This window comes from Crotalus tigris, unplaced genomic scaffold (assembly GCF_016545835.1).
Source record: "Crotalus tigris isolate CLP2741 ecotype Arizona unplaced genomic scaffold, ASM1654583v1 scf7180000024286.1529876, whole genome shotgun sequence".
Taxonomy (NCBI): domain Eukaryota; kingdom Metazoa; phylum Chordata; class Lepidosauria; order Squamata; family Viperidae; genus Crotalus; species Crotalus tigris.
In genome coordinates this window covers 441,101-454,228 of record NW_024100459.1, presented here as the reverse complement: position 1 = coordinate 454,228, position 13,128 = coordinate 441,101, and the positions used below count along the sequence as shown (strand labels likewise).

The window sequence follows — 13,128 nt, the reverse complement described above, 5'->3', positions numbered from 1 at the left end:
AAACCCCCCCCCAAGAAGTACCATGTGTGCTTTAAACAAGTCATTTAATTTTTTTATTGGCAGAGGAATTTCTCTAGTTGAAATTTAGCACCAAATATAGGACTTTTTTTATGGTGATGACTATGTTGACATGAGTATTGTAAGTCCTTGCTAACTTATTCAGTGACCATTCAAATTTGTAGTAACACTGGATGAGTGGTACTTCTGACCAGACTTCAAAGAAAGTTAGTTAGTTAGTTAGTTAGTTAGTTAGTTAGTTAGTTAGTTAGTTAGTTAAATTCTATAGCTCCCTACTTAAGTGATTCTGGATGGTGAACAGTTACGATGTTGTACAGTCATGTGGTCTCCACTTGCAACTTGATGGAAATTTCAGTCCCATTTGCCATCATTATTTGAAGATTATATGTATTGTGCCACGTTAAAATGGTAAACAGGGAAGAGCTGGTTTATTTACAGGTAGTCCTAAACTTACAACCATTTGTTTAATGATTGTTCAAACTTATGGTGGCACTGAAAAAAGTGACTTATGATTAGTTCTTACACTTATGACCGTTGCAGTATCCCTACAGTCACATAATCAAGCTTTGAGTGCTTGGCAACTGACATGTATTTACAATGGTTGTAGTATCCCAAGGTCTTGGGAAAGTCATTTGCAACCTTCCTTGGGAGCTTCTGACAAGCAAAGTCAATGGGGATAGCCCGATTCACTTAATAATTTGGTGATTTACTTAACAACCATGCAAAAAGGTCGTTAAAATAAAGCATGACTTACTTAACAACTACCTTGCTTAGCAAAGAAATTTGGAGCTCAATTGTGGTCGTAGGTCAAGGACTACCTGTAATGAAGAAGAAAGTAGACAACTATGACAGCAACTGAGAGATTTTGTTTGATAAACTGATTAAAATTAGTTGCCAGATCACTCAAAGGGAAATTGCTGTCATGATTGGCATTCCACAGGAATATTTGGGTGGACCATATTTTTGATGTTCTTTAGTATTGCAAAGCTTGTGCTTAATGGGTTCCTTACATGCATATTGCAGAAATGAAAGTTTCAAGAGTTTAAATTTGCCACATGATGATGAAAGATTTGGCAGGGAAACTTAGAGTTAGTTTTTGGGGACGTGCAAATGGTATTATATACATGGATTTCCTTGAACTAGACAGCATTATCAGTGCAGAGGGCTACATAGCAACACCTAAAATTTTAAAACAACCATTTAACATAGTTTGGAAGCACATGACAATTTAGCTGTTCTTCACAGGTCACCCAAGAGGCAATTGCAAGCTTGGCTTTCACCTTCTCACATAATTTGATAAACAATTCAGAATTGTTGCCATGCAACTTCCACCTTTTTTCAAAAGGGAAAAAATACCTTTGTAGGTATCTGATTCAAATGAGATGGAAAAGACTGAGGATTTGGTTGAAAAGGCAAAGCATTAGGCTCTCTCAGGATAGGTTTAGAAAGCTTGATCTTTATTGGCAGAATTATGTGATGAATTGTGATTATGTGGAGGAATAAATTTAGGTAACAAAAGATCTAATTTCAAGGATTATTTTCCTGTTTCCTTTATTAAACTTTCCCTGTTTATAATTATTGTGGTGGTAGGCACTTTCATTTATTTCTTTTTTTTTTTTGTTCATAAAGACTGCTCAGTATTTCTTTGATTACTTAAGTAAAACAGACTATCACTATAAATAATTATTTTGCTGAGAGAAGTCTTATGTCTAGGCAGTACTTTGTGATAATGGAGACTTTTCTTTGAAAAACAACTTCATTTTTTTCTTAGCTATTTGTGATACAGAACCAGAAAAACCTGTTAAAAATTTTCCATTGTGGGTAAAAAAAGATGGAGAGATGGATCCAGAACCAATTTACATCCCAACTCCATCAGATGTTGAGGCAACAAAAACTGTGATGTCACCTATTCCAGAGATCATGTCAACTGATGATAAGCCTATGGAAACTGAAGTTAATTCAGAGGCCAATGGAGTCAAGCCATTACGAGTATATACACCTAGACCCAATCCAGTGGTAAGTAAAAGAAGTAAGGTTTAAGGCTAAACCAGAAATATATCTCATTCTGCCTATAATTCAGAATATTGTTCTCTTTTATGAATATATTGGCAGTTTGTATAACTGATTTCAGATCTTTATGAAGACTCATTAAATTTCTGACTCCTCCAATAATAAGCTATGTAGCTTTTCTTGGGTGATTTGTAATTATATAACACTGTTATGTTGCTACATGGTTTCCATCCACTTTTTTTGTTAAACATTGGTTGGATATCTTGGAACTACAGTATTTAATTATTTTTGTAGTATTAGTTCACTTCTTTGTTTCTTAGTTCCTGCTCCATCTCCTAAAGAGTTACTTTGATATTCTTTTGCATGGGACTAAGAGAGATTATGAAAAATATAGGTTGTTTTAATTTTTTGCTCAGTCATCTGCGAAGTCAACACAGATTACCTTTTTTCCTATTGTAAGTACTGTTGTTTTGTTTTAAGTCTATCTTGATTTAAAGTATAAAACGAATAGGAAAGTGAAACACACGTTTTGAGCATGAAATTTTACAATGAGTGGCAGGATACCTATTAAAACACTGGTAATAAAAGTTTTTAAAAATAGTTATGTACAAATACAGAATCCATAAGTGACTGCATAGTTTACCAGTTGAACTAGTTAGAGATAAGAAATCCTTTTCTCATAAAAATGTTGTTTCATATGTGACAAATGTTGAGTTCAGATCACTTTAATTCTCTAAAATGTATTCATTTACATAGGACTAGCATACCCAGTTTTCCCAAATATATATACTCAAATGGATTTCTTAAAAAAAAATAATGCTTAATTCATTCATTGTCAGACCTCATCCAGCTGAGTTTCTTAGTTTAGAACATTTATATGACCATCCAGCCCAAACTGTTATGGGCACAGTACAAATTAATTAAACCAAAGGTCAAAGGAAAAATGGCACTTATCAGTAAAGCAAACTAAAACAATTAAAAGACAATCAGAACTAAAATATTTTGTATCTCATATAATCATCCTGATCCAAGTGCCCAGGAAAAGAGTCAGATCTTGACTGCCTTTATGAAGGCCCTTGGGGTTGAAGCCAACTAGGTATCAGTGATCAGAGGAGAACATTCCAAAGGGAAGGGGCTGCCATTGAGAACACATGCTTGCTGGGTCCTACAAAGTGATACTGTTTCCAAGAAAGGATCTGGAACGTGCCATCTCTATTAAGGCATGTGGGATGGGCAGATATCTTTGGGAGAAGACAGTCCCACAAATCACCAATTTTTATTTTTTGCCACACATGACTTTATAGATAAATTACATTTGGAAGCATATAGGAGCCAGTGCAGTTTATAGAATAGAAGTGTTACATGGATGTAATGAGACATAACTACCTTTTCTGCTACATTCTAGGCTAGTTGATTACCCAGCTGAAATCATTCTACACATATCTTTCTTGCTGGGTGCATTCTCTCACACAAAAACACATCCCATCTTTTAAACATATGTCTCCTTCCTATCTGTACCGTTACTGTACCAAACATCTCTCCTTCCATCTTTATTTCCTCTAGGTTCTTGAGAAATAACAAGTGAAAAGGATTGTTTTCCACTTGTTCACAGTATTTTTCCCAGGGTAACTAAGTGCGTAACAAACTGCAGTGTAACAAACTGCAAACTGTAACAAAATGCTCACATGCTCAAGATTTTTTTTTTTTTAAGGGGGCATTAAAAGAAAATGGCTCAAATGCTATTTATTGGTGCTGTGTCATGACTTAGCTTTGGGCAGTCAGACTGGCTTCTATTTTCTTGCTCAATTGGAAACATTCCCAATAAACATTAGCTAGCTTTTGAAAGACACTGCTTCCTTTTTATAGTTATGGAGAAAATACAAAAGGTGCTTAAATTTTCAAATGATATAAATGCAACTTACACTGACGTTCATTTAATTAAAAGCTCACTTTGATTTATAGATTCGAGAGGAAGATAAGGACCCTGTTTATCTATATTTTGAAAGTATGATGACTTGTGCTCGTGTGCGAATATATGAACGGAAAGTACGGGAGAAAGGTCAGCGGGAAAAGTGCCTCTGGAATTGTGAAAAACGTATTGAAAAGGTAAAATATTACTGACCATTTTTTAATGTAGATCTTTGAAGAAAAATGATAAAATAGTTACTGGATTGACATTATTAAACTAGTTAGTACTGTAATTTGAGGCATGTTCAGTAATGGCCAAACCAGATATGAAATTAAACTTAAGGAAAAGAACCTAGATGCAGTACTACCAAACTAAATTGTTACTGAGGGTGAAGGTTTGTTCTCCAAGCTTGTGGGTTAGTTTCTTACCAGGCTAGGTAACATCTTCAGTGGAATTTAGAGATACCAGCGTCAGTGTTCTTCTGTTTATAAGGACTTCAGGTGTGGGTGTGTCAAGTGAGGGTTTGTGATAGATCTTGGGATGGGTCAGGTGTGAGTCATCAGTGAGTCGTTGGGAGGTGAACTGCTGGTGGGATTGGGAGCTTGTGTGGGTTGATTGAGGGTTGGTGCTGTCTCTGTGGTTGATTTGAATTCTGAGGGGTTCGTAGGCTGGTTGTGGGTCAGTGTGTCTGTTGATGGTATTGCTTGTAGGGTGCTAGGCTTCGATGAACTCACGAGTGTGGCAGGTGGTAGTGTGGCCAATGATCTTTGTGCTGCTCCAGTTGAACTGATGCTGTTTGGTGTTGGTTTGGGTAAAAATTAAGGATTTGGGATTGTGGCGTTTGCCAGCCGGTGTTTGTGTTTTCCGGCCTGGTTTTTAATTGACGTGATGTTTGTCCCACATAGAATTGGCTGCAATGGTTACAGTTGATTTTATAGATTACATTGTTCCTTTCCTCCTTCTGTATCTTTGGTTTGGGTAATTCTTAGCAGAGTGGGGCTGTGGGTTTCTGGGCTATTGCTATTCCTAGGGGTTGGAGAATTCTGCCTATCATTTCTGACACCCCTTTTGTGTATGATAGGCTTAGTTGTTCTGTGGTGGTTAGCTGTGTGGTGTGTTGTGGTTTGGGTCTGTGTGTCGGAATATGAAGTTTTTTGGATAGTCATTCTTTTCTGCTTTTCTTAATATTGTGATGCTGTGATGTGCCTTGGCCCTTCTGAACAGGGTCTTGACATAGCTTCTTTTGTGTGCAGTGGGGTGGGTTGCTTGCGAAGCTGAGGATCTGGTCCATTTGCATGGGTTTGCAGTAGAGGTTTTGCAGTTGAGGTGACGAGAGCGGTGACACTGAAGGAGATCATAATTTCTTCCTTGTTGATCTTGGTGTGTTTGATGCATTGGAGAAATTCCCCAGAACAATTTCTCCAATATATATTTTACTCCTATGCAGGCACCCTGCACTCTCCTACCCTGGGCCTCCCTGAATATGCAGACACCCCACTACTTCCCTGGGCGTCCTTGTACTCAATGTGCATGCACCTGCATACCCCTCTCCCTCACTTGCACAGGGTCCCCATTGGGGTTCCCAGGGCCTCACTCATACCTCTAGGGCAATCCTTACCTGTGACTCCCACCACTTGCTGCTTAATGACCTGCACATCTTGCAGCTAGGGTGGCAACCAAGATTCATTTTTTACATGATGTCATACTTTATGAGCATATCACTTAGTGACATAATCCTGCCTTCATTTGCCATGTAACTCGAGGACTACATGTATATCCAAAAGTATGTGACATATAATCTGTCAATCAGAAAACCACCAGTTTCTAATGTTGTCGTATATGGCTCAATCTGACTATTTTGAAATGTTGGGATTTAAAAGTTGATTTCAGATAAGCATATTGGAAAACAAGATGTTGAATTATAATCAGATTTTAAGATATATATGTGTATATATATATATATATTTCTATATTATTTCCAGGAACATGATGCAGAACCTCAGCCTCTGAAAATTGAAAAGGATAAAGACCCTGGAGGTAAAATTAAAACTTGATCTTAGTCGTTAGGTTCTTTGTGTGATCAGTTCAGTCACATAGAATTAGTAGAAAATACAGTAGGGGGGGAAAGCAGATGACAATGAAATATGTAAGGCCTAATTTTTGCAATCTAAACAAAATTGAATATTTTTCAAAGGAAGAAGCTAAGCAGAACTAGATTGAGGCAATGTAGATTATGGAAAACAATGTTCCAGAGAAGTGGGTAGATTTAATGCGTATTCCTATTAATTTGTCCTGCCTTAAATGCAGCTACATTAATACTGATCTATATCTGCAATGGTGAATAATTTGTGTTTTTTTTAATAACATTCCTGCATCACCTGGATTGTTTTCTGTATAGTTTAGAAATAAAAAGTCAAAAAACTATGAATTAAAGTGTAAATATTTAATGTTAATCATTGCAAGGAATTGCATAGGGAACCTCTCACAATTCTGAATATTGCTAAATAGCATCAAGGTAGTCCTCGACTTAACAGTGGCAATTGGGACTGGCATTTCCACCGCTAAGCAGTATGGTCATTAAGCATGACTGCATTGCATTGCTTAGCAATGGCAATCCCTGCTGTCCTGACCGCTGTCGTTAATTGAATCTCACCATTGTTAACTGAATTCCATGGTAATTAGGTAGAAGTAACGTCTGCTCCCAGATTCCAGCCATTTCTAACAGCTTGTTCCTCTCAACTTCATAGTCCACCCCACTTTCAAAACTTCCCAACCTAATCATCAACCATAACATAACAGAGCAAAACCATACTATACCAGAGCACCTCAAGCCACACCATATACTGCCATTGCCATATTAAAAAAAATAACATGTTTTGTCTATGTTTTAATATCTGTGTACATATGTAAAATATATACAGAATATAGATAGATCTTGATTAACAGTGGTAATTGGGTTCAGAATTTCCATCAGTAAGCAATGCAGTTGTATAGCACAACATGAAATGACCACGTCGCTTGGCCATAACAGTCCCAGTTGCTGTCGTTAATTGAGCAGAAATAGGTAGGTGGGAAAGCTGAAGTGTGAGAGTAAGTGCAGGCAGACTGCAAAGTGCAAATTTTGATCATGTGACCACAGGGGTCCTGTACTGATTGTAACTTTGAGGACCTAGCATAACTACAATTTGTTCAGCACCATTGTAAACTTTGAACTGTGGCTGTTTGTATGATCATTAACTGAGGACTACCCTATACCACCTCAGTTTGATCTGAGGCAGTACTGGTTATTGCTATGTTAATTCAGTAGCAAAAAAACATTGAATCTATTACTTAAAATAGAAAATAAGTCTAGAATTTAAAATATCTGTTATATGAGATGAATCAGACAAAATGATTACAAATTTAGTTTATAGATTTCAGTTATTTTGTTAATAATAATAGGAAAGTCTAAATTTTAATGAAAAATGTAAAACTGTATCCTGCATATGTGTGTATGTATTTTATTTATTTATATCCTAACTTATTTCCCACCTTTATTACTTTATTATATACAAAGCAAATTTTCTCCACAACAACAATCCTGTGTGGTGAGTTGGGCTGAGAGAGAGTGACTGGACTAAAGTCACCCAGCTGGCTTTAATGGCTAAGGAAAGACTTGAACTTATGGTCTTCAGATTTCTAGATCGATGCCTTAACTACTAGACCAGGGGTAGGCAACCTTGGCTCTTTTATGACTCGTGGACTTCAACTCCCAGAATTCCTGAGCCAAGGTTGCCTACCCCTGTACTAGACCAAACTCTCTCTCTGTCTCCCTCTTCTCTTCCCCCCCCCCCCCGTACCCCTGCAACAAGCCAGTTGGTCAATTCCTGTTGTAACCAATGAATTTTTCATTGATGTGAAAAAAAGTAGATCCTTCACTTTCGGAAAAACACTACAAAAGGAAAGAAAAATCACATTGATCAATGATACTTGCATTTCAAATTAAAAGTATAGCTGCATCCAGTTATTATGACTGTGTCTTTCTGTTAACCCCATTACATTATCCATATTTCTCAATTAAAATAATGTATCATGATATAGGTTAAACTATTGACTTAAGACAAGATTTATATAAATGTAGCTGATGAAGGGAAAACCCCTGTCTGCTTGTGAGTGTCTCTAACCTCGGTACTTGTTGAGCATTAAGGCTGTGCTGATGGAGCAGGCTGGGGATTAGGAAATAAAGCATTTGCAAAAACAAGTTATTAGACAAAAATTCAAAAATATTCTACAATTCTTAAATAATTTTGAAGGGCAAAATTCACAGTTACCAGGTAAAATCTAATCAGACACCATTATTGCCAGTAAAACAAGCTTTATATAATTTGGGAAATATTTGGGAGAATTGATAATTATATATTGGTATGATAAATTATGAGCAATAAGAATAATAGAAATGGCACTATGCAATATGATAGAACAAGTTGACAGAAAACTAGGTTAGCAAAAAGTACAATTTTTACTAAATTGATTAATTTACAACATACATTTTCTAAGATTTGTTATCTCAGTATATTAATAAATATATGGCCAATATAAAATTCAGATGTGTTTAACATATGCCTAAATATTATACGTTTATTGTTAATAAAATAAAGTATGATACTGTTTACTAAGGTCTGTTTCTTTTGGTATTTTTTCTTGTGATTTTTTTTTCATGTTGATGAAAATAACAAAACAAATCCAAGTTAAATTGTAAGTTGTAAAATTGCAGTATTTCAGAAACCTTTTTCCATTACTTCCTAGAGAAAAGCTGGTGGTTTTCCGGTAGAGCTGGGGATCCATTCGCTTCTTATGTACATCATATTACCCCAGATGGCAAAAACAAATTGATTGAGATTATTTCTGATTGCAACTGGGAAGAGGATCGCAATGAGATTTTGAATATCTTATCACAGCATATCAAAAATAAGATACCCAAATCGGTCAAAGTAGGCCATTTTCTGATTGAGCTAGAATCTGAAAGTAAAACCTGGGATGAAAAACACACACCCATCTATTCTTCGCGAGTGAAAATCACCATGTCACCATGTCAGAACAAAACCGAAACCCTTCCTGTCGCTGTTGAGTCACCTAATGCTGGATTGTCACCATGCAAGAAGACAGAAAAAATAACATTAACCCCTGAGAAATCACAGGAACAGAGGAAGAAAGGTTTACCCTTTTATGCAAGATTTTCTTCTGTGGGAAAACTGATTGCTCACACATGCAAATATGGCTTAAATTCCTCAGATTTGATTCAGGTAGGGGATTCTTATGGGACAGTTTGGATTTCAATGTATAGAATTCCACCTCCAGCCTCTCTCATGTTATTGAATTTTACATAGCAATGTTTTTTTAGTAAATTGTTACTCTTAAGTGGAGAGAGACAAAACTCATGAATAGGATTCCTGATCTTATTTGTAGAGACAAAACAAAATCACTCTAAACTCTGATTACTTGAAATTAGTTGATTTTTTTCCCTTGCAGATATTCTTACAACATTATAAGCAGATGGGTTTTCTTTCTAATTTCTTGCCTATTAATGTTGACTGCTGACTTTAATCTCTTTTGCCCTAACTTTGGCCATGTTACTGAAGTAGAAGGCAGTGTGTTAAACACTCAAGTCAAAAACTGTAAGTTTATTCGTGCTTCTTGAGCTAACAGGAAGGGTAAACAATCAGCTTAGAAATTCTTCATTTATCAATCAGAAGAAAATTTATCCAAGTATAGGTAGTCTTCGAGTTATGAATGTAATGGAGCTGCCTATCGCAGTTGTGATGGTCATAAATCGGGTCACTTACATGACTGACCCAATTTTATTACCTTTTTTTGCTTTGTTTATTAAGTGAACACAGTGATTGTTAAGGGAACCGGTGGCTCACTACTAGCATGGTTTTGCCAAAAATTGGAAGCAGATGCCAGTTTTTGGCAAAATTGTCATAAAAGGCAGTTACGTGACCATGGAACACTACAAAGGGCTGTAAATGCAGCTCAGCTGCCAAGTGCCTAAAATGCAGTCATGTGATTGTGCGAATGGGAACTGCTGGAATCTCAAATCTGGGTCCTAAGTATTCCCAGGGAGTTCCATTGTGACTTCAAACAGTTGCTAAGCGACTAATTGTAAGTTGAGGACTACCTACTTCTGATACATAGACTTCTGAATAGGGAAAGAGTTTTGATACTTATTGTTTAATATTTTATTAAGTGAAGTTTTTCCCATGGAATTTTTTAAAAAATAAAACACATGACCAGGCTCTGAAGCATGAAAAATACTTAATATAAAAGAAGATGGGTTAAGAATATGTTCCCAAACATCAGTAATTCATGTAGCTACAAATTGCTTTTTGAATTGAAGTAAATTTTAGAAAAGGAAGTTCATTGGAATTGATTTCAGCTATTTTTTTTTAAAACCACTATTCTATTGCATTAAGTACAAATTAAATCAGTACCTATGTTGTAGACTCTATTGAACCATACCGTGATAGTGGATGTGGCATTTTGCCTCTTTAATTTCAGGTTAATGGTAAAAATTCTCCTCAAGCCAAACTTCTTTTGGGACAGATGGGAGCATTGCATCCAGCCAGTCATCTAGCAGCTTACCTCACGGGTAGACTGCAGTCAACCATGTCTGATCTCTCAACAATGATCCTCAAGAAGGCACCCAGTAATAAACTTGCTGTTTCTGAATCACTGTCAACTGAAATATCCACATTAGAAACATCTACAATTTCACTTTTTCCTGATACTACATCAATCTCCACTGCTCGTGTCTCAGCACAGAGACATATAGGTAGGTTGGATTTTTTTCCTGTTGTATTGTAAAAGAAATGAATGGATGAGCATTGTGTTCTATCATATTGCATAGCACCATTGATTCTGATATATTGCTACACCATCCTTGGAGAAAAATGACAAGACTTAAATTGAAAAGCTAAAAGCTAAAAACCAAGACAATGCGTGGCCTGAGGGTGGGTGGAGATGAAGAATTTCTGAAGAATTGAAGAAGCTTCTTGGATGAGAAGCGAAACATTTTCAAAGAAAACAAAAACCAAGAAAGTGCAGTTGCCTTTTAGAAAAAGCACCTTTGGGTCATTGGACTAAAAGGCTGCTTCTGCCCATGCCTCTGTTAAACTGGGTTTCATTTTTTTTAACAATATATTTTATGTGTTATTCAAAACCAAAATACTTTGTAATAGATTGTTTAATATTTTCAGAAAAAGTTGTTCTTTTTTTGTGATTTCTCCCCAACTTTGTCATTACTGTTAAACGTCATGTAAGGAAACCAAGAAATGCCAACTTTGAAATATTTTAAACTTTTTAAAATTAGCTTTTGCTTGCATGTAACCATTTTTATAGCTCTTAACCTTACATGGATTCATAACTGAAGCTTTTAAGACATGGGCAGGATAAGAGAGTTTCTTTTGTACTTGACCTCCTTTAGTAAGAAAATGCAACCTAGAATTTGATCACTGCCATAAATGTAGAAAATACAAAATAAAAATTATTAATATATTGATTTTGAAAATCTTTATTTTTTTTCAGCTCCTCGGCCATTATTAGATGGCATGACCTATCAGTTGACCTCTCTAAATACAGTTGGAGGTCTACAGAAGAAGGCTTCTGAAAATGGGTCATCTCAATCTTTGACAGGAACACAGAAATCTAATACCAAATCTATCTTACTTTCTGCTGGTTCAACTACAGTTGTTCCTACAACTGCTATAACTTCTGTGGCACCACTTCCTGTAACAATTTCCAGCCCTTTGCAGAATAACAATGCTATCCATCCTTCTGACATTGCTTTTACAAATACTGTTGGAAAACAAGAAATAAATATATCCCCAGCCACGGATGCTATGGAAATAACAAAGCCAGTTACAAGCATGTCTTTTGCTCAGTCTTCAACTTCAGTTTGTACATCCACAGCTGTAGTCCCAATCACTGTGACTTCCCCTACTTCATCAGTTAGCTGTGTTCAACCTGCTGGACTCTCAGGAATTCACAAAAGCCCTTTGTCAAATCAAAAGCAGGGTAAAACATTTATCATCACTTCTTGCTACAGATGTTTGTTTTGATTGAATCTTTGCATTGCCAACCAACCTATGAGATAGAGCAGATGTCCCCAGGCCGCAGCCCACTACCGGGCTGTGGCCTGTTTGAAACTGGGCCGCGTGAGTGGTGGGCCAGCGCACCACAGCTCAGCTTGCATGAGTTGTGGGCTGGTGCATATGCACACACTTCAAGTTGCTCAAGCAGTGGGCCAGCGCCCATGCACACAACTTGACTTATACAAGCAGCGGGCCGGCACGCACACATGTAGCTTGACATGCGCAAATAACAGGCCATCGCACATGCACAAAGCTCAATTTGTGCAAGCAGCAGGCCGACATAAACATGCGCAACTCGACTTGCACAAGTGACAGGCTGGCGCACAAAAGTCCATGCGCCAGCCCTCCACTTGCACAAGCCAGTTCCCCTTCCCCCCCCCCCAAGCTGCAAAGTTGTAAAGGTTGGGGAATGCTGAGATAGAGCAATGTTTCCTAAACATACAGACATACTGACATCATAATGAAGCTTTCCTGATAGTTTAATTGCTCAAGATAAAAGTAAGTTATTCATGCTAGGCCCTTTCTTGATTTGCTGATGTAATCAAAAACAAAAGCAAGCATTGGATTGTGCAAGTGGAAGCTGAAAATAATTGATAAAAAATTAAGCAATATTAAATAATTAAATATATAAAATGAATATCCTTAATTCATATAGCTAACTATAATTCAAATTTGTCAGTTGCTCTTCAGATACTGCTACTGAATGACTTATTTGGCCTTATTCTTCCCTGCAGTATGTGATTGTTAGCTAACATTTTCTGTTCTTTCCATATGATGAGGTCAAAAAGACTATCCTTATGTGTATGAAAACTTGAATTACTCTCCAGAATCTTGTGCAGCATGCAATTGCTCCATTCCTTGAGTGTGAATGCCCTGCTAACAGGTTAATATAAAAAGATTTATGAGCAATAGAAAATATAGGAACCATCAGAAGAAGAAAATTTTATTTAATGATCATGGGCTATATGGCTGGCATTAAATAGAATTAGAAACCTACAAAATTTGGAAGCTCCCAGAATATATTCGTGTAAATTATTTTCTATGTAGAAGTGTGGAATATAT

At 36.6% G+C, this 13,128-nt stretch overlaps 1 protein-coding gene across 6 annotated transcripts in view; it reads left to right on the top strand.

Annotated features, from left to right (window-relative positions):
* MGA (MAX dimerization protein MGA) overlaps positions 1-13,128 on the top strand; it is a 59,464-nt gene that overhangs the window by 22,613 nt on the left and 23,723 nt on the right. For all 6 annotated transcript variants that reach the window (XM_039323885.1, XM_039323887.1, XM_039323886.1 and 3 more), the window contains 6 exons: positions 1,790-2,034; positions 3,991-4,134; positions 5,920-5,974; positions 8,723-9,219; positions 10,475-10,748; positions 11,501-11,989. In XM_039323885.1, the coding sequence (XP_039179819.1) occupies positions 1,790-2,034; positions 3,991-4,134; positions 5,920-5,974; positions 8,723-9,219; positions 10,475-10,748; positions 11,501-11,989 (1,704 nt within the window). The remainder of the gene's footprint in view (positions 1-1,789; positions 2,035-3,990; positions 4,135-5,919; positions 5,975-8,722; positions 9,220-10,474; positions 10,749-11,500; positions 11,990-13,128) is intronic.